This window comes from Teleopsis dalmanni, chromosome 2 (assembly GCF_002237135.1).
Source record: "Teleopsis dalmanni isolate 2A chromosome 2, ASM223713v2, whole genome shotgun sequence".
In the NCBI taxonomy this organism is placed as follows: domain Eukaryota; kingdom Metazoa; phylum Arthropoda; class Insecta; order Diptera; family Diopsidae; genus Teleopsis; species Teleopsis dalmanni.
Window position 1 is genome coordinate 225,077,672 of NC_051847.1, and position 21,987 is coordinate 225,099,658.

Genomic DNA, 21,987 nt, shown 5'->3' on the forward strand with positions numbered 1-21,987 from the left:
TGCTCTAAAAATGTGACAGAATATATCTGATTCATAACACAATGATCCCATGGCCAGTAGAATATTAAATTCATATTAAAAACGATTAAAATTATTATATATATATATAGTTATTAATTTAAAAGTTAAAAGCTACAAAAAGTACAGAGAAATTAATTATTAATGGTTGATTGTGAAATCAGTTGCAAAATAATAAGTGTGAGTGTTATATTAGTTAAATGTATTTTGAGAAACCTTAAGGGATATAAACATATTTATGAAAATAGATTGCAATTCTTTATTTACAAGCAAAATAATTTTTATAACAATTTATATATATGTAAATAGAAATATAAAGGATAGAAATAATATTCATCCATACTACTTACAAATATGTATTCACTTATTTCAGAGATAGATTTTTCAACTCTTGGCATTAATACAAACCAATAAGTAATTTAAATAAAACATAAAAGTATTCTTATAGAGAAAAAAGTATGTTCTTAAATATTTTAAATAATACAACATTTATTACGAAAAATTTTAATAGCATATTTATTTTGCATGGTCGAATAGTTAACTATACTAATGTGGCTTGGAAGAATAGTAAATATAAAAATTTTAATACCTAAAAGCAGAAATATAAAATAAAATGGTTTATGTACTTAACCAATAGATAGCTTAGCAATAAGGAAGTTAAAAAATAAATTCAGGCGGAAAATATTTTAAACACTTAAAATATGAACTCATAAAGATAAGTTCCTAAAGCACTTGCGTTTTGATGTGTGTGAAGAAGATTTTCAGTCCATAATTACAGTTGAGTTTGTGGTCAAGTCAGAATCTAGACTTTACGTTAGCCACTTAGTGACTGAATTAACCCTGAAAGAAATAAAGCGCTAATGGAAATGCGTATTGCTCCTATTAAAACCTAAGTTGGTCCATGAGTTTTGAATTACTTTAAGTCTCTCGCCTTAAGCGCAAAATTAAAAATTAAATTAATTAAATTAAAAATTGTCGCATAAATATTAAACGCATATAAATACACAAAAAAGTATATTGAAATTATATATTAAAAAAATTAATAGAATTAACTTAACTTACACTGACTCAATGTTAAACATATTTTTAGTTAAAAAAAAGTATTCAAAAAATATTAGTACGTATAATAAAGTTTAAATATAAAGCTTATAATAATTCAAAAAAAGAAAAAAATTATAATATATATAAATTACTTTTGTATCAATAGTTTAAGATTTAAAACAAGCCCAATTCTTCAATAGCCTAAGTAAACAGTTTCTTCAACGATTATAGGACCAGCTACTACTCGCACCCTATGATTTGAAATATTATCCGAGTATGAATAAATAATAACACACAATATAATACTATAAATATTATAAATAGTACATGTATTATTTCAAATACCATCTTTAAGAATATTAAAAAAAACATAATTCTTTCATTAATTTGACAAAATATTTATTTACTAATATTTCGGTTTCATTTTATAATTATATTTAAAATACTGGGAGTATATATAATATATGCTCAATATATATACCATCGAATGTAATTATCATATTCAACAAAATAAATATGAAAAGACTAAATTATACCAAATAAAGTAAAGACTTCAAAACTAAATTTTATGTTCAGTTTATTAATCTATAATAATTAATTGTTAATTATTAATTATATTTGTTTATAACTCTATAACAAAAAACGACGCCACAAACATGGTAAAAAAAATAATTTGTCAACACTATCAGGTTTATTAAACCTCATCAATATTTGTAAGATCTAAGCTGTACTTTGTTTTATTTTTATTTTTTTATATTTAACCAAAAATAATATATCCAATCAATAAATGATTTAAATATTCTTGAAGCTTTAATTTTGGTTTAAAATAACATTGTAATTGAGTGCGTGACAGTTGAGTTATATGCAAAATAAAAAAAAAAAATGAGACACAATATTAACATCATATCTCACTGACTGTGAACGCCCTTTTTGACGCACTCGTGTCACACAAGAATCTGTGTCAAGAATATTAATGGGTCTTCAGGTAGAGACGAATGTTGTCAAAATTACTTTCGAAAAGATACAGAAAATAATTTTGTTTAAATAATTTTGATAAAATCTCTTAAAAATGACTTCAGTAATATTATGAAGTTTTCAAAAATAACTGTTTAAATATTTTTATAAGAAATGGTATTTAGGTTGTTCAAGTTCAGTCTGCACTGTAAAAAAAGAAACCACATTTTAAAAACAATATCTTATAACTTACAATGAAAAAAGTGAAGTTATATTGCAAAAAACATATTGTGAAGTAGTTAATATTAATTATTAGTAAAGCAAAGTTGACGAAAAGTAACAGGTTATTAATATTAGACTATGTAAGTTATCAAAACTTACACTGGTCTAAAAGTACAGTTAAACTGCAATGCTCTCACATAAAGGAACACTCTGATTATGTAATTGACAGAATATGTAACGGTAATTACCTCTCAAATTAGGTCTTTAATTGAAAATGTGCCACTTCATATAAATTGTCCTACTGTTTTTAATATATATCAATTAGAAAAAAAACCCTTTCACAACACTCACACAAGCAGTCAGTGCTTAATTTACCAGCAATATATATGAGTGCATAGCTTAATAACTGGATTTAGAAAACGTGTGCATTATAATACCTTTAACGATATATAAGTCGCTTTGATATTGTATTTAACGTCTGTAAAAAAAATCATTATACTGTGTGAACATAATGATGAACAATTTTAAAAATCGGGGGAAAAGTAACATTTGTTGGAGGTTTTGTGACATGGTGTCTTAATGTAAATATATGGCAATTATATTTAAATTAAAAAATAGTGTTTTGAATAATTTTAATGATTGTGATTTCGGTGACATAGCTCGACAATAAATAATGTGAAATGCCCCTCCAGAACTTGGAGGTGAATCAAGTAATAATTCTCAAGTATTATATACATATGCAATAGTTAAAATTTTATCAAAAGCAACAATTTTTCTATGGTTGTCATAAGAGTTCAAAAAGAAAGCGATTCATAGGTGGTTTTATATGTGTAATCAAAAGCATGTTATACCTTAACCTGGTGAAATTAGTAGAGTTTAGATGTGTAGATATCACTTGACTCGTTTAATGAGATAGATGATGAAAAAACAATAGGAATATGTCGCTATGTATTTAGACTTTCAATGTATTTAGATGGATGCAGTTGTTTCATTACAAATAAATACATCGATTTTATAACTATGAAATTATTTTCTTATATATCTATGATATTTTAAATATCGAAAACTTTTATTTGTACAAAATTTTTCCTTGTAAATATATGCAAATAACTTTCGAAAAGAAAAATTCTTCAAACAAATTTTTTTTTCTAGGGTAAATTTCTACTTTTACTTAAGTTCAAAAAGTAATTTTTATAGTTCTATGGTGTCATTTCTATTTCAAATACTTTTAAGTAAAACAACTTTTCATTGCACTCAATGGCACTTCGCATATTAAACCGCCTTTTAAGTGTACACCGCTTGAGCCAGCAGTGATTTGGGTAATAACACTTTAACGTAGGAGTTGCCCAACCTTTCCCTTCTCGCGGTCAATAATCGATCCATTTCAAGAAAATTTCAAATTGCACGTTTCCTACACATTGGAAGATAAACGAGTTCACGGCTGACAAACGGTACTGCAAACTGTTCATTGACTTACTGAAAGTAGCTAACCTACAAGAATTGAGTTCTATTGCATTTCTGGGTTTGAGAGTTTTGGCAATGAAATAATAAATTGCATTCATTTTAGTTTAACACGGTTAAGTTCTGAGGTTCAGAGGTGGCAAATTAATGCCATGAAAACAAATTTCATGTGTTGAACACTTAATTTCGTTTTAGTTGCTGGAGGAAGCGATTCGGACTTTATGTAGCCGCACCTACAATTTACTTGTTCAGGAAAATGGATTTGCTATAATTTGTCTTTATTAATTTTGTGTTCTGCAGTTTCAACATGAAGTGGTTTCCATGGCTATTTTATGTTAATAATATTCGTTATAAAGAAACGTGGTTTTAAGTATAAATAATTTTATTTCTTAATAGATACAATACTTAAATAAGTAATATAATAGTTAGTTAGGTGGTCAGAAAAGAACTCAAAGAGCTTCAGAAAATCAAGAGGTTCGGTATTGCGAAGATTGTAAAAATCGCTCATAGGTCCGGAAATGCCGGAAAAAAATTAATTAGAGAAAATTATTGAAGTTATTATTCTAAATGAGTTTATTTCTATTTCTGTATGTATTTTATTATGAAGAATAAAACAAAGCTAACAGCATTTAGAAACATTTCAGAAATAATCAATACTCCACATTAACATTTTTCTTTTATTTTTTTAAATAAAACGATGTCAAAAGCATCACGTTTTGAGTTTCTAATGTTTTATTTAAATTAAAATTAGAAGTTGACAACTCCGAATCAAGCAAAGAACGTAAGTCCACAAAATATATTTAGGTTTCATTGCTCAAATGTATGAACTGACATTTCACCCAAGAGACTTTGCACAAATTTACTCACATTTTATGCATAAAACTAAATAAATCTCATTTGAATTTCATATTTTTTATGATATTAAACATGAAAATGTCAACAACGTCACCGACAGTAACGGCAGTAACGTCAGTAACGGCAACATTGACAACAATTACTTTGAACTTTGCATGAAGTTCGTGCGAAAAGCTCGAGCGAAAACATCTCAGTTCTGAATGTCAGCAACTGGCGCGGGCGACCGCTGCAGTGTCCACGACCAACACAACAGCATCAGCACGCGTGAAGTTCTTGACATTAAAATAAGAGAACGCGCGGGAGTTACTATATAACTATATACTTACATACATATATACTTAGTCATATGGCACATATAGGCAAGTCACTCATCTATTTATTTTCCATTTTATTTGAAACATTATATGGAACAGAAATATAGCACGTGTGATTGACTACGCAAGATATAGTCACTTGAAAATGGTTATGTGGTTTCCTATCTGCAACATATCCACAAGTGGAATTTTCATTTGTGTTTATAATTTTTTCTGCTGCAGTCAACAGATTTGTCACAGTCGATAAAAAATTAAGTGATAAAATTTTGATGACACGATTTTGTGCCGTTTCGAATATTCTCGCCCCGTTGTAAGTTTCATCGTAGGCAGTAGAGAACTTCATTAACGCTTTACGAACTGCATCTTCAGATTCTGAGAAGTTTTGTCTTTCCTTGATGGATTTTTGTTTACTTTTATATACATTTGTTTATTTATTTAATGATATTTAACTGATCATCGACGCCTGTGGCTTGTACTCCCGTTTCAATACTGTCTATGATTAAGTAATTAATCATAAGGAACGCTTGGCACTCTTGAGATCATATTTGGTGAAATAAACATTTTGAAATGATTTCGTTATATCTGATATCGTTATAGTTTTCTACATACAGGAACATACTTATTAGTTTTTTAATACAAAATTTCTTTAATAAAATCGTTTAAAATTCGCTACAGAGAAAGACAAATATTTACAATCCCTTCTTTATACATAACAAATGCAGAAGCTAGCGTTCACGCAGATATTTAGCATATAAATATTTATAAGCAAAAAAAGTTATATAAAATAAAAAAAAAAGATACAGAATAAGTTTTCATCGTTTTTATTTGCAAAATTTATTAATAAAAATAAATAAAATAAAATAAAATCAAATAAAATAAAAAAAAGAAACAGAATAAGTTTTCATCGTTTTTATTTGCAAAATTTATTATCCAATATTGAGTGTACTTTCGAAAACTAATGCCCTTTTTCCAGAAATCCAAATTAGTTTAAGTTTAAAAAGCAGAACTTTTTATTAAATTTCCAGGAATATTTTCAAATTAATATTTATGAGGAAGAAGTTGATAAATAAAATGATACTGCATAAATATTATATCGCTATAACATATCACAAAACTGACCGACCTATAATCCCCTTTGATATCCTCTTGCTTCGTGATATTCTACGTCACTGTCGCAATCTCATTATTTCTCAACCGAATGAGCTCCAAGAACCGTTGAGGATTGGATGGTTCGGCTGGAATTCAAGAAAATGCTCTAGATAGGCTAGGAATTTAATTTATATCTTAGCGATATAAATCAAGAGAATCCTGATGTATGCAGGCGATTATCTTCAAATGGCCCTGAAACTATCCACTATCGCGATAGGTTGGTTGCTTACCAAGAAAGTCCCATAGCACGTTGTCGAATAGATCCAAAAAATTATGCTCAATTAACCTTTACTTCTCAGATGTAATTGTGGCGTCTGCTTCATTTCCATAAATAACCACAATAATGATGAAGTCTTTCAGCAGCTGCCTAAAGGACTATGTTGTGGTGGGATTGCTAAGAAAATTGTTCATAGGTTGAAGTTGTACAAATACTATACTACACATGACCATATTCTCTTCATTAAGAACATAAACCATAGAATGAAATTACTTAAAAAAAATTCTACGACGACCTACCAACTACTTATTGAACGCGACCTATCCAGAAGTAGGTGTAGTAGCTGCAGAACACAATAAAACTCGATTGACTTTGGCTTGTCTTAATATTACTAACTAAAAATTGGCTGCTAGTATATTTATTAATTAGGTAGCTTATTTTATTAATTTTGTTTGTAAAATGTGATACTATACAATTACTTCTCTGAAGTAAACTTCAGTCAACTTTTTGTTGAATTGAGTACTTTAAAGTGAATTTTTATATTAACGCTAGGATAAGCCACAAACTAATAGATAAAATTATTGTTCTCCGATGTAAATATTAAAAGTTTTTAAATTGCTAAACATTTATTTCATGTCAGATACATAAATTTCCATTTTGTAGTTATTAAAAATAATAAACGTTATTAATTAAAATCCTTGTCACGTAATGCATACGAGTACACCAGCAGGTAGTAGCAAAATTTCGTGTAGTTTAATTAATATTGTCAAAACAAAATTTTATTCAAATAAGCGAATATGAGATAAATGCTTACACAGTTACATACTTACTTGTACTTATATATACACACACTTTGGAATCAGCTTACTGAACTGGTTCGGAAGTGGCTGCAAATCATTACAAGATAGTTAATGAGTACTTACTGACTACATGTTTCGCCATATGATGACAAATTTGATCATTAGTGTAAAGTTAACGACGTATTGAACATAAATAAGCGAATGGAGAGGAAATAAAACTATTATAATTTGTCCTTAACGGGACATCTGAAATTAGGTTCATATATATAGTAATATAGACAAAAGAGCTCGGGTTCATTACATAAAAATTTATTAACATGAAGTGACAATGAAAGCTCCTGAAGAAAACTTTGAATTAAGGTATACATATATGTAACTGAAGTAGGTACATAGAACTTCGATTCAAGTCCATTGATTTAAGTGTTCAAACTGAAATTGTTAGTCACACCCTGTTACTATTTTTAGTATATAGTATTCGAGTGTATTTGTTATTTTAGCGAATATTCATTGCTTTCTGATTTAAGTGGAATTGTATAGTAGAAAGTCTGGAAAAGCTTTAATTACTTAATTTAGTCTTTCCATATTCTGGTTACGCACACTAAGAGCGAATGTGATCAACAAAATTCTAATCAAGTAAGCAATGTGAGTTAATACTTTTTGTAAATCTATTAAATAACTGCAGATAAAAAAAATGTATCTTCACAAAACCACAACTTAGTTCGAATTCAAGAATATTTCCTTCTGCTACTAATTTTAACAAGTATCACAAAGTACTTAACATTATGCGGACTACGTGTTGATTTATGCCCACTGCGCATGGATTTCGATTGAAATCAAACAAAACAGCAGGACATCAGGCCACAAGCTTTCAATTAATAGACGCGCCTATTTAGTATTAAAATTTAAGATACTTAAACTAAAAATTAAGAAAATTTTAAAAAAATAATTATTTTTATATAAAATGAAATAAGTTTAAATAAGCAATGAGCCAATGTTAGAGTTTCTGAAAGCAACAAAATCAAACTTTTAAAAGCCGTCTTTTGTCTATCTCTTGAACACATTTTTAATGCCAGAAGAAAGACAATATCTTTCAAGAGTATTCTACATTCTATGTATTACAGATTATTGGCATTACGCCTAGATTGAATGCATTAATAGGACATACATGAGCACTTCTGTTCCTTGTCTGCTTAATTGTCAAGAGAGCGCCAATAATAAACGTGATAGCCTAGCAGCGTTGAGTAGAAGAATTTTAATTTAAAAATTATGAAAATAGATAAAAACTTACAAGCTATGAATAATTGCACATTCAAGCGAATTAATGAATGCAGTTGTCGTAATTAATCATACCAATGTGTAACACCTTGCAGCACTGCAGTATCTTCAACTTCGTTCTCAACACCTCGCAGCCATTTACATAAATTACACATTAAACGCTTAACGCAGTACAAAGAACGCAAAACAAGATATAATATGTTGCTATGATGCATTCAAGCACTAACAGCATCCACAGTAGTAAAGACAGTGTAGAGAAGATTTTACTGTAAGGAAGTAAAAAGTACGCCTGCATACTTTTAATAAATATTTAGCAATACATATAAGCTAAGCTGGTTACAGGTTAGAAGTGTCTAGGATTTTAAATTTCAAGCCCGCCCTCAACGAAAACGAGCAAAGTGATCAGATCGTCGGCAGGACTGATAAGAAAAATTAAAAACGTGATACGATTTTCATGTTCTTAAGTAATGTGTAAGTTAAATGTAAATTTTTTCTAGTTTTGCACGATTGATACTATTTATTGCACCATAGGTACTTTATGTATATGTATATGGAACTAATTGAGAAACGCTTTAATCCAGTTTAGTCACAAATTTAGTTCATTTTGTTAGGCATTAACGACTCATACAGGATTTAACAGGTGTGTTTTGCAGTAAAATATTTTTAGAACTTTTTTATTTATCTCATATGTGTAACATTAATAATATATAATCACAAGCAAAATTTTTATATGAACTCATCTCAGTTTTGTTACTAAAATTAGTACAGACCATAAAATCATTTCATGCCTTATAAGACAATCACTTGCGAAGATAGAACATCATCCCATAAACAAGAAAGATACTTCAGTACTTAATAAAGTCTGTACGAAATAAACAAACACGTAGGAATACACTTTCATAGGTACACATTTGTAGCTTAAGTCGTAGGGAAGAATTTTATTATTTTAGAAACCCAAATTTCTTACTTACTGATATCAGTATATCAAAATAACAAATCCAATTTTATGAAATAAATATATGCTAACAAAAAGTTTTATACTCAAGGTCTTTAATATTTCTATTGTATAAATAAGAGAATAAGAGAAGAATATAAGAGAATAAGAGAAGAGCATTTGCTCTATAACAACTGCGTCGCAAGATATGCAAGTATCGTAAAGATATATTTATTGCTGGCTAAGCAAAAAATTCTAATCGATCGAAAACAGTTGTGCCTTAGGAAGAAACTGTTTATGCAACATTAAATTTTTCAGTGGAATGTACGCTTCCACGACTATAACTTATCGCTTATGTGTTCCATAAGCTGGAATACACGGCTGATGTAAGCTTTAATTTATATTTAATGGAACAGTTTCTCGTCAGTTACGGACAAGAACAGTTGATTTGCATACAAATCATTGATTTAGAAAATCAAAAACTAGAGTTTTGGTTTCGACAGAAGTGTGGGTGAATAAAGTGCACACGATAAAAACGAAATTTGTACTTCACAATTTACTTCAATCACTGAAGAAGCTTCATTGTTATAATCGAATATATAAATTTTTAAAATGTCTGAGTTTAAAGAATTTTTGATTTTAAATTCTGATGATCGTACTCAAATTGACAAATCTACCTATATTAAGAAACCAGAAATAGTGGATATTATGATGCGCATCTCCTTCAATTCCGACTATATAACTCCACCGAATTTAAAATATTTCAAGGAACCGAAAGTTCCATTAAATCTTAACGAGGGATTTGAAACATATATTTTTCGAAACCAAAATTTCTACAAAAAGCCGATGAAACAAATTGAGAAGTACGTTTTGGATAATGGCATAACGGTGTTAAATACAGCACATCAAGGAAATACGCAAATCTGCTGTCGTCGATCGGTTCTGGATGCAATAATGAAAACACCATACTTATATGGCAAAAGTTTTGAATGGACTATTTATGCAACAAAGTTTGACAATGTTATATACCTAACCAATCACGACACATATAAACAATTTCGCCGCGTGACTGATTCACATCATTTCAAGTTCAGGCAGTTTTGTCTATCAGGTAATGTGACAGTGTTTGTATGTTGTAAATATGTCTGTATTATAAATATTTTTCTTATGCAGATGCACCAAAAAAAGCAATTGTGTCCGATACACCAATCGACGAAAATATTCAAACATATTGCATTTATCGAACCACTTTAAAAAGTTTTGATTTGATATATTCAGCGGAAGTTGTAGGGATTATATCAGACACGGAAGTTAAAGACTTGTATGTAATTATATTATATAAGTGATTTTTATTAAAAGATATAGTTTTATTTGTATTTTTTTTATGATACAGAAAAAATATGACGGAGCTTAATGCTTGTCGCTTTATATGGATGCGACTTACAACACCTTATGGACCGACTAAAGAAAAGTACCTGCATTGGTGGTTGCAATGTTATTTGGCAAATGTATCCACAATGTATGTAGGATGCAAAACAAGACATGGCATTATTAATGAAAAGCCAAATTGGGTGAATCCATATAAAATTGCTAAAGTGAGCTAGCATCCAAAAGCTAATGCAGTGTAGTTTTTTAATTCTTGTAATTTTCTATTTCTATTTTAGTCAAATTCATGGAACATAAACGTTGGTACTACATTTTTGGAAAAATTCTTAAGAAATATTAAGGAAAAGATGTCTTCAGTTGATTGCCCATACACAGTATATGAATTTCGATTAGAGGGTGCCAATAACTTAATCAAGTATAAAGTACATAATGGCAAATCAAACTTTTCTTTCTTAACTGAACGATATATTAACGAATTTCTTTGCCAAAAATTGGAGAAAACATTATAAGATAATTATTGATTAATATATAAACAAAGTAGAAATTAATTACAAATAATATTTCATATTGTAAAAGACGAAAATTTTGTTATAATCATCCAGCTCCAACAGTCATGTATTTAATTAGCATAATAACCAAAAAATTTAAGATACTTTATTAAAATTGAAGCAGCATCCGCTCAAGCTGATAAGAAAATCTGATAATGAAGCAACACATAGAAAATTCCTCCTTTTTTCTGCTATTGTAAAACTCAATGGATTTCAAAATCAGTAGGAAATTTTTCGATTAATCGCATGTAAAAGTTAATCCGTGTAATTACTTTTAACTACAGGAATGGATTCATCCATTCTCTTAACGGTTTTGCAACAATAGCAAGTGACACATAATGACCACTTAGGCTTCACGGCATGGTTCGATATTCAAACCTGCATATTCCACAAATGAACAACAGCTCAATGCGGTAACTGCAATTATTCAGACTGCAAAACTGCGACTGCCAATATGATTTGAAGCAGCAGTAATGAACGATAATGTCAAAAAGATATTGTGGTCTCTGCTTTTAAGGCAGACCAAAAATTATTTGATGTCCGAAAAATTCTTCATGGAACATTACAAGCCGTTAAAAATTTTCACACGATTTTTTATTGTTAATAGCAGCAGAGATTAAACGTCACGATTAGTTACAACTTTTTTATTTGACACGGAACATTGCACTTTGGCTACTGTTTTCTGCTAACAGTTCATCACTGACAGGTTGGTAAGACCGATTCATCTCAGGTCTTCTGATCATTTTGAGTTAAGCGGCTTCATAATTGATTGTAGCAGCGACAAACAATAAATCGACACTTTGAGAAATGTTAACAATTAACCAAAAGTTAAGATTTTCTAAGTTAGTAACGATTATTGAGCAGCATATTTGTCTATAATATGATACATAATTAATTTTATTTAATTTAATTATATTAACAGAAAAATAAAATACCCAAAATTAAACAATTAAATAAATATTTGTGTTTTTGAACTAATGAGAACATTTTATTTTGCACATTTAGAGTGTTCATAAAATATGGCTTTTGTCCTTCAATTACTCATTTCAATTATTCTTCATCAAATTATTTTTTTTTTAATGAAAAATCATTTAAAGCAATTTATATAAAAATAGTATATATCAGGAGAACAATCATATTCATTCATTCAGCATATTCATTTCCGAAGATATTTTCTAATTGAATTTAAAATAAAAAATTAATCCTTAAATTTACTTTAGATGTACATACCTCAAAATAGGTCATAGATCCTCTTAATCTACAAGTATCATGTAGATTTTACAAGAATTACTGTAGTTCTTTCTAGTCACTAATATAGTTATCTGTATCATTTTTTAATTGAAAAACTTGTAGAAACTTAAGACTTCTCTGCGATTGCCAAGTTTTGTTTTCCAGAAGATTTTTTGGTACTGATTTTTTGGAAATTACTTTTTGACATTTAGCCGTATTATTTATCCGTTAGAAAGAAAGGACTGTGAACCTTTTAAATTGGACTGGATGGATCTAGTTTTTGTCTTTTAAAGATTCTCGCGATAAAAGTAAGGATTATGGCATATGGTTGCCATATTCGCTGACCTACCTTTGCAACAAACTAATTCAAGATATGGAATGGTTAGGTTACAGAACAAAAATTAAAATTAATTCAATTTATTTAAATGAGAAAAGTTTGGACAAACACATGTAAGTTCATATTATTTAAGTTGGAAGCAAATCGAGCGTACAACAAAATCAATTAATTGGAAAACTTTCTTTGGCGTTTTTGATTTATTAAAAGTGAGTTTCTCATTGTCTCCTTTACTTTTGGAATAAGGCAATGACCGACAAATAATCAAACTACTTTTGGTTGCTCAAATTATAAATTCATAAACAAACATTTTTTTTTTCAACTTAAGCTAATTTTCAGCTACTTTTGTCTTTTTGACTTAAACCTACCAAATTGGTTCTTTTTCAATTTAGCAAATTTTTTTTTATGGTTTGGCTTGTATTTTCAGCGTAAAAAATTACATGGTTAATAAAACACTCAGAAGATATGACAAATTGGAAGAAATCTTCTTTATTTATTACTTTTTTTATTTATATTTCCTCTTTTTGGAGATTTTAACAATTTTTTACTGTCAGGTTTAAGATGAACGTACGCTTTCTTGCTTACCTCATTACTTTTGCTTAGACGCACGTTTCCACTTATGTATGTTACTTTAGTAGCCAAAATAATTTAAAAAAATATTTGAAAAACCGTGATTATTGTGTATTCAAGTAATTATTCGTATAATTAGAATTGTATATCGTATTCAATCGAATATCAATGTTTTCAATAAGAAATCTGTGAGATGCCTATAAGGTAGTAATATTTGTTTAGTATTTAGTTTTTGTATATTAGCAACCCAATCATACTAAATTAATTATCATTTTGGTTTTACATTTTTAAAAGTTTCTAAACTGGCGGTACTTGACTCATTTAAGTTTGGAATGAATTCTAAAATCATATGGTCTGAAAAAGAATGTCGAGTGGACACTTTCCACTTTCTTGATAGACCCATGAAGTTTGGCAGTACCGACGATGATATCTAGGACTATCTACGTTATTTCTGAAAGCAAAATCAAAAATTGTATATAAAAACTTTGAAATTGTTATAAAAGCAATTGAAATGATTTCAGTTCTATCTTCAAATCAATATATGTAATCAAATCAATATAAATGATTTCAGTTATATCCTTCTTTCAATCAGAGCAATTGAAACGTGTTCAGTTCTATCCTTTTCTTTAATCATGGCAACGAGATGCTTTATTAATGGATGCCCAATATGTAACAGCAGTACCTTAATTTATATTCAAATCTTGCAAGAACAGCCTCTTGCAATAGAAGTAGAACTACATGTCGTCTGAGTTTGCATGCTTAGTCTGACATTGACATTTTGCCGTCAGTTAATTTATTGACAGTAACTTCATTGCATAGCATGTAAAACGAAAAATGGCAAATGCCAAGTGCGGCTCTCCATCAAGGTGAGTAAAAATGTGAATATTTCTTCCTTATTTGACAGATCGAATCTTTACTAAGGACGCACAATTTCATTTCATGATACACAAATTTGTTAAATTAAATTTTGTTATTTTACTTTTTTAATGCAACGAAATTATATAAAAATTCAATACTTTCTATTGGCAATACTTTCTAAAACCTTTACTTTGAATGAAGATATGTCTTTCTATATAAATTATGTGCTGTATGTATCTAAACCGATGCCATTCGCATACCTTATTCAAAATATTATACTATATACATATGTATGTATAAAGTCTTATATATGTATATACTTTTTGCTGAAAAATGTACCACAACTAGTTGCCAACCTCTGTAGAATACATGTTTGCAATGTTTAATCCAGAATACATAAAAATTTATAAAAACAATCTGTCAATTATTCCTTCAAAATAGTCTGGTCTTGTGTTGATATATGTCCAGACATTTACTGCTGCTATGCGACATAAGTGAAGCAGCTGGACTATTCAAATCAGAATACTGTATTTCCCATTCCAGTGCTTAATGCGTGTTTAATGCTTGAATATTGATAAAGCATTTGCGCACAGGAAAACGTCTGCATTCCTTTAATCGTCATGGAGCATGCATTGGATTTAGTTTAACTGCTCTGTTAAGTTTGTACAAACCCACATGAAAATATATGCAACGATGTTAAATTTTCATTGAAAGGATGTGAAACCATTGCTGAAGATTGTTAATGTTGACGTCTGACATCTGATCGACAACTTTATTTGAATTAAATGTGTTTATTTGAGATGTCCTGACTTAAGCATGTTGAAATGACAAGAAAATTGTTGATAAAAATTGTAAAATCATATTTTTCAATAATTATAATTACTCATTAACTTATTTTAATTTAGAGATAAAATATTTATAGTGTTTTTAAGTATTTCAAATAACCACATTTGCTTATTTGTAATCAATATTTTTATAAAATTCAAATCAAAATTTTAATTTGTTTAACTAACCACATGTGAACATTATTAGTTTCACAAAACGTCTATAATTTTATTCTATTTAATTTTATATTTTTTTTTATTAAAGTTTTTATCATTTATTCTATTTAAATGAATGAATTGGAAACAGACAATTTTGCAATTGGCAAGGTAATTGCGAATTTTTGTTATAATTCACACGCATTTTTGATATAATTTACTGGATTTAGTGTATTTGGGTTCCTGAAAGTGTTTAATGTGGTCAAAATAAGTTCATATTACTTCCAGCCGCACCTTAATCTCACAAATTGCATTTTGAGCCAGTTGGTTTCAATGATAAAGCATAAAGTACACAGCAGTAAGTTGCTGGCAACATGTTGCTGCATGTGTGGCGTATTGGCTTGGCGCTACTGTTTACGTTTGAACCTTGCAAAAAGTTAAATTCCTAGACTGCTGTGAGTTACGAGTTCATTAAAATACAAATGACATAAAAATTTTTCACTTAAGTTTGGTAAATTATTAATGTACACAATTTCAGTATAATAAATTTTATAAAAGCAATTAGTGTGTCCTTCAGTATTTTGAAATCCAAACAATCATTGGAATGTGGTCAGTGTACATTTTTATTAAATCAGACAAATGCAAGGAAAATTGACAAAAACCAGTGCGCAAGCATTCGAAAAATTAGGAACATTCTAATTTTTCATTCATTCATTTCAATTAGGAACATTCAATATAGTTTCGCTGTCATTCTGTGAAATCTTTAATAAAAATTAGGTCTTAGAAATAAATTGATTCAAAAATGAATATAATGGAAATTTCACGAACAGTTTGTCTAATAATGAAAAACCACAGGGCTTATATTATAGTTATACTCCACCTATAATATTACCCAACAAAAGGTTCTTTGCTTAATTATTCTAATTTTAAGTGGGTTTGTATATACTGGAGTCAACTTTAGCTCATCAAACAATTCTAAGCTCTACATTACTGAAGGAAAAGCTCAAATCAAAATTCAATCAAAATCAAATATTTTGAATGTAAAACTTTATTGAATAAGGAAAACAAACTAAAATACTTTGAAGCAAAAATGTTGAGAAGACAATATCTAAATCATAGTTTTTTTTTAACATTTCCAACATCCAACTTTTATGTAAGATAACAGAGTAGCGCTAAATAGCGTAATTGTTAGGAATATATCTCATTTCTGTGTTGATGAAAGACACAATGAGCACAACATGACCATAGCGTGAAAATGCCATGTTAAATATTATAGCCTACACGATAGTTCAGAAATGTCAGATATCATCCAAACAATGCAAAAAACAGCAATAACCCACATTGATTAAATTATTGTTGTATGGGCAACCATAGCATTTGCTCTTACAACTCGAGTCAGTCCGTAAGATGTGTTGGGCACATTCTTAAACTAAGAAGATATTTGAGAAATGTGAATTATTTGTGCCAACCGTCCTACTGCAAAAAAATTTCATATCCCCAGAAATTGCTTCAGCTTTTTTCAGTTCAAGTATATATTAAACAATTTAACCCAGTTATAAATTGCATCAGTGATCTACTTTCTGTGGAAATTAATTTTGTTTTCATGTTTAAAACCTATCAAATTTCTTCAATGGTTTAACTATTTCATCGGCCGTAATTTGCATTCGAGAGGCAATTTCAGTGCTGCCACTTTCTTTATTTTATTAAATCGAACAACCAATAAAAGAGACCATAATCAGGTAGAACTCATTCAACTTCAGCGGTGTTCCAATGGGCAAATAGTAATTTATGACATTAGATTTAACGATGCTTTATTGTGAAGTTTAATGGCCACAAGAATCTTAGAAAGAAATATGAAAAATAAATTTGAAGGGAATTATTCTTCTAAATTGAATTTTTGATCTCACAACGAAATCTGTGAATTGTAACAATAAAGATGATGAGTGTTTTATTTGAATTGTAATGACGGCATTAAAAGTTGCCTTATGACTTACAACATAGAAGGTAATGGTAATAGTGGTAACTTATTTTGATTTAAACATGCCAAAATATTAGCTAGAATTTAGTTTGAATATAAATATACAAAACGATATACTGATGTGTTAGATCTGCTTCATAAAGGCTTAAGTGAAACAGCGTCAACTCGTCAAATTTTCATTTTAATATAATGAATGACAATCAGAACATTAGAAATATATCTACATATAATTTGATAGTCGCTCGGTGCTTTAAAGCAAGCACCAAAAACAAAATCAGTAACTCATCTTTACACATACACTGGCCTAATTCTGTGTGTGGCCTATAATAGTGTATTAAGCGAGGGACTAGTTAAGAACACTCATTTTGTTCTGAACCAAAACCCACACCAAAAATTATTCATTGTGTCTCATGTTGTCTATGTTATTGATGTAACGACAAAAATCTCGTGCTGCCTTAAAACTTCTATATTCTTCTGAGGTTAACACAATAAAGCTAAACAGATCATAACTGCAGGATTTGATAGGATTGCGTGTTGCCAATGTTCGAACCAATCTCGTTTTATTTTCTAGAAACATTGTTTGACTTGCTTTATTTATGTTGCGCTGTACTAACTTACATGCAACTGACATTGTTGCCGACATCGTTCCATGGGATGCACTATTTCGACTTATAACATGTCAGTAGCACGAAACTTTTTTCTGGACGTGGACGTAGAGAGTTTATAGCTCATAAATCATTAGAAGTCATTCATAAATGTTAAAAAATATACTTCCTTTTATGTTCGTATTATTGTAAACTATTTTTTGTGAATGTTATGTCATTATTGAATTAGTTGCATTTTCTTCATTGCAATAGTTAAAAATCTGCTACATATCCACTTAATCTTGATGAACAACTGCTTATTAAAATATAGAAATGATGAAGTTGCCCAAAATGGTATGTTAATTTATTAAATTAAGAAATTAAAAATGTGAATTTTTGCAGCTTTGTCAGTTATAAATAACTTTGTAACAATTATAAATAATTTTTTACTGACCATAAAAAAAACAAAATAAATAAATTTTGCTTACTGCAATTACGAAATTTGATAATATAAAACCCAAAACCCAAATATTTGAAAGTAATATTTTGATTAGGAAGGCAGATTTAGCTGCTTTTACGAAAATAATTATTTAAATTCGATATTGCAAAATTAATGTAATTAATATTTTTCTGTTAATTAACATTTTTTTGCATATAAATTTTTGATTGATGTTTGATTTTAATTATTTTATTTAAAACTTAATTTTAGCTTAAGTAATTCAATTGGTTTCACAAAAAGAGTATCAAATTACTTGGGAAATTCGGGAAATTTCAAAATTGTATCTCCTTAAAATTGCAATTTCATTTACCTAGATACTCAAAAGTTATTTAATTGGCAAATAACTGTATCATTAAGTGTTAAAAATATTTATTTTTATAACTTATACAATAAATAATCTGTTGCACTATTTTCGTTAATAACTATTTCGTATAACTTTTATGTACATACGAGTATTTCTTAGGTTTTATGCAAAATTGCTTACTTTACACCTTGGATGCTTATAATACTCTTTAGTTCCATCAATATTTTTCATTGATTTGTTATAAAGTTTTAATTGTTGATATGATAAACGTTCAAAAGCATCATGTTTGAACACAGCAAGTCATTAAGTGCAACCACTGCATATGGAAAATGCATTAATGTCAAGAAAAATTTATTGAAATTTTTGATTTAATGCAACTAAATAAAAATTACTTCATTTTAAGTAAATTTTTGAATAATTGATTACAGAGGCGAAACTTGAAATGATCACATCAATTTTAATTAAAGTTAATTTATTTCGAAATTTAACTAGAAAACTTAAAATACATATGAAATGCATGCACTCTTTGCACAGAAAAGTAAAAAAATGCATTTGGTTTGACAAGATTTATATTACATTAAGACATTATTAAGACAACTCCATATATGTTGTAGTATATATATTTTCGATCAGGTCGACAAGTTAAGTTCATTTAGCCCTGTCCATCGCTCCGATTGTCAGTCAGTCTGTCTAAATTAAATCGAATTTCTCAGTTTTTCAGATATTCGAATAAAAATTTGCACGCTCTTCTATAGCTGTTATATAAACTAAACAATCGTATTGTAAGTTTTTTCCGATTTTAATTAAAAAATAATATTCGAATAAAATTTGTTACAGAAAGTGCAAAAAGGACATACATCTATGTTTTTGTTGAAAAAAACATTGTAATTTTCCGATGAATATAGTTTAAATTAAAAACTTAAACTTAAATTGTAGAATGCAATCTATATAATAAAAATCGGGTTGATCGCTTAAAGTTCCTGTATAAGTCGGCGATTTAGAAACACATGTTTCTTAAAATTTTGAAGGTAACATAAATGCTTTTAATTCAAAATTCGAATATCTGTATAGAAAAAACATTTGTGTTAAAAATATTATTCATCAGTTTAGAGTTGTATAGAGTTGTCTCACACACAGGCACTTTAGAAGTATCTTATGCTATATCATATGCATTGCCATCCACAGCAAAACCTCTTCAACGTCAAGTTAACGCTAATGATATATAAAAATAAACAAATTTATTGCTGCTGTCGTATAATTTTTTATTACATTATATATTTCATTATATATTATTTTATATATATATTATCATATAAATGAGACCTTAATGTAGATTCAAACATCTTAACTTGATTTTAAATTGTTTTTGACATCTGTATTTGTCAATATGTAGTATTTGACTTCTTAAAAGTGTAAGTAGCTTTAAGAAATTATAGAAATTTGATCAAAAAGCCTTTCAGGCTTCAGCAAACATACAGTTCGTGTACTTACTGGAGTACAAACGGGGCACTGTGCCATTGCACCTATGCTCCAACGGATTATGCAGGAGTTACCAAGATGAAGAGGAGGTAGAATCTGTCAACCACTTCCTTTGTCTATGTCCAGGACTTCAGACAAGTCGGCTTCATTGTATCGGGGATCGCCTTTTCACTGGCTTGGAAGAGATAACGAAAGCAAGCTTATCGGATCTCCTTAACTTCATCTGGAAAACCAAATGGTTTAACAGGGATTACAAAGGTTAGCAACTCGCCTCTGCTGGTAAATATTGTGATGGCATCACAATGGGCAATATGTGCCTCCTAGTGGAAGTGTTCACGCGCCTTTCGAACCTAACCCTAACCATATCAAATAGGCTACTTTTAGTAAGTGAAGTCAGCTAAGCTGAAAATCAGTACAAAGTCAATATTTTTCACTAACTAGTTCTGTTCAAAATTTATAAATCAAAGTTTACAGTAGAGCACTTCATCTTGGATCACAATACCTAGAAATATCTAAAAGCAATTAATTTTAATATACAAATTTAAAGCACTGTATCTTGCGAAACTACAAGAACTTATTTTAGTTAAAACTAAACCTTATTTTAGTTATTTTAGTTAATTCACTAAATTATTTATGGTATGAAAATATTCTATATTACTTCTTCCACCGATCGCATACTTCAGTCAAATCATGAGCAATTTAAGGTGAGCGTAAAGAATCTAAAACTGCTTGCACCTGCAGCATAGAAAAGCAACTCATGCAGATTTATATATTGCAACAGACAGACACGGAGTTCAAGTGTTCGTAATGCCTTTTAAAGGTGTGAGATTCTTCGAAGTTTATTAAGCACATAACTCAGCATAACAGCAAACATCAGACTCCCTTTGGGTTTGTGCAAATTTACTTGTACGTTTGATTGAGTTGTCTTGCTGCAGCCACAACTTTTGCTCAAATATAAACAAATTCAATATTGCAAAAATGCATATTTTCAAGCAGAAATCTATGCGTTTACCTTCGCGTTAGTCAGATACCTAGTATAGGTTGATTATGTCAAACTTAATATGCATACAAATACTTAAAAACTGATGCTTCGGGCAAGTAAAGCATAGCTACTTTTTATATTGGTTTTCATTATTACTTTTTTTTTTGTTTTGGTTTGCATAATTATTATTTTTAGTTTAAGAATATCATTAAATTCGCTTAAAGTTTTTCTTTTGCAATTTTATGCCTCATAATAAAATATTTCATACGTTCGAAGTGCTAAGCTAACACACCTGCTTTGATGTTTTCTTTGTACCGCCGAGACAACACAAATCACGGAGCAGCCTTGAGAACGCTGCCTGATTTATGCCACCTCTAATGCAAGTCCATTTGACAAAATTAGCTCCGACCAATTTGTAAAATGATACGTGCACTTAAAAATCAGATAGGCGACAAGTTCACTGCAAACAACAAACAATGCCAGATAATTTATAATTTTATGATTTTATTCTAATAGTAAGTCCCTCCTGCCTTCCCTTCGAAGTTGACTGCTCAAGCCGTTGAGCTTTTAGGATGTTAAGTACATAGTAGCTGAAGCGAATTTGGAACACCTGCAAGCGGAGCAGTAATGGGTATTTGAATACGTTTGAGGCACTACTCCGATTATTGAACGATTTGTAGAGATTGTTTACTTTTATTACCTAAAGTTGATAATAGTCTCTAATTAAGCCATAAATTTAATTCATTAAATTAATTTCTATTAGCTATTTTTCAATAATATGTGCTTGGTTATAACAAACCTAACAAATACAATAACAAATACAAAATATTTAAATGGAGTTTCATGTTTTCTGTTAGTACTATTACGAATTCTAACAGTAATATAAATAAATTAAAACATAAGTAAATCTGATATTTATTAACTAATAAAACAATTGTTTTAAGTATATATTAATCTTAAATGCAAGTTAAAATATGCATGTATATCAATATAATGGACAAACGGGACTAAGTGC

At 29.1% G+C, this 21,987-nt stretch overlaps 1 protein-coding gene across 1 annotated transcript; it reads left to right on the forward strand.

Annotated features, from left to right (window-relative positions):
• Positions 1–9,673: 9,673 nt before the first annotated feature.
• Positions 9,674–12,053, forward strand: LOC119685448 (decapping nuclease DXO homolog). The gene is made up of 4 exons (XM_038099726.1): positions 9,674–10,351; positions 10,414–10,561; positions 10,634–10,835; positions 10,905–12,053. The coding sequence occupies exons 1-4, from the start codon at positions 9,853–9,855 to the stop codon at positions 11,133–11,135; spliced, it is 1,080 nt and encodes a 359-aa protein (XP_037955654.1). The 5' UTR covers positions 9,674–9,852; the 3' UTR covers positions 11,136–12,053.
• Positions 12,054–21,987: the final 9,934 nt, after the last annotated feature.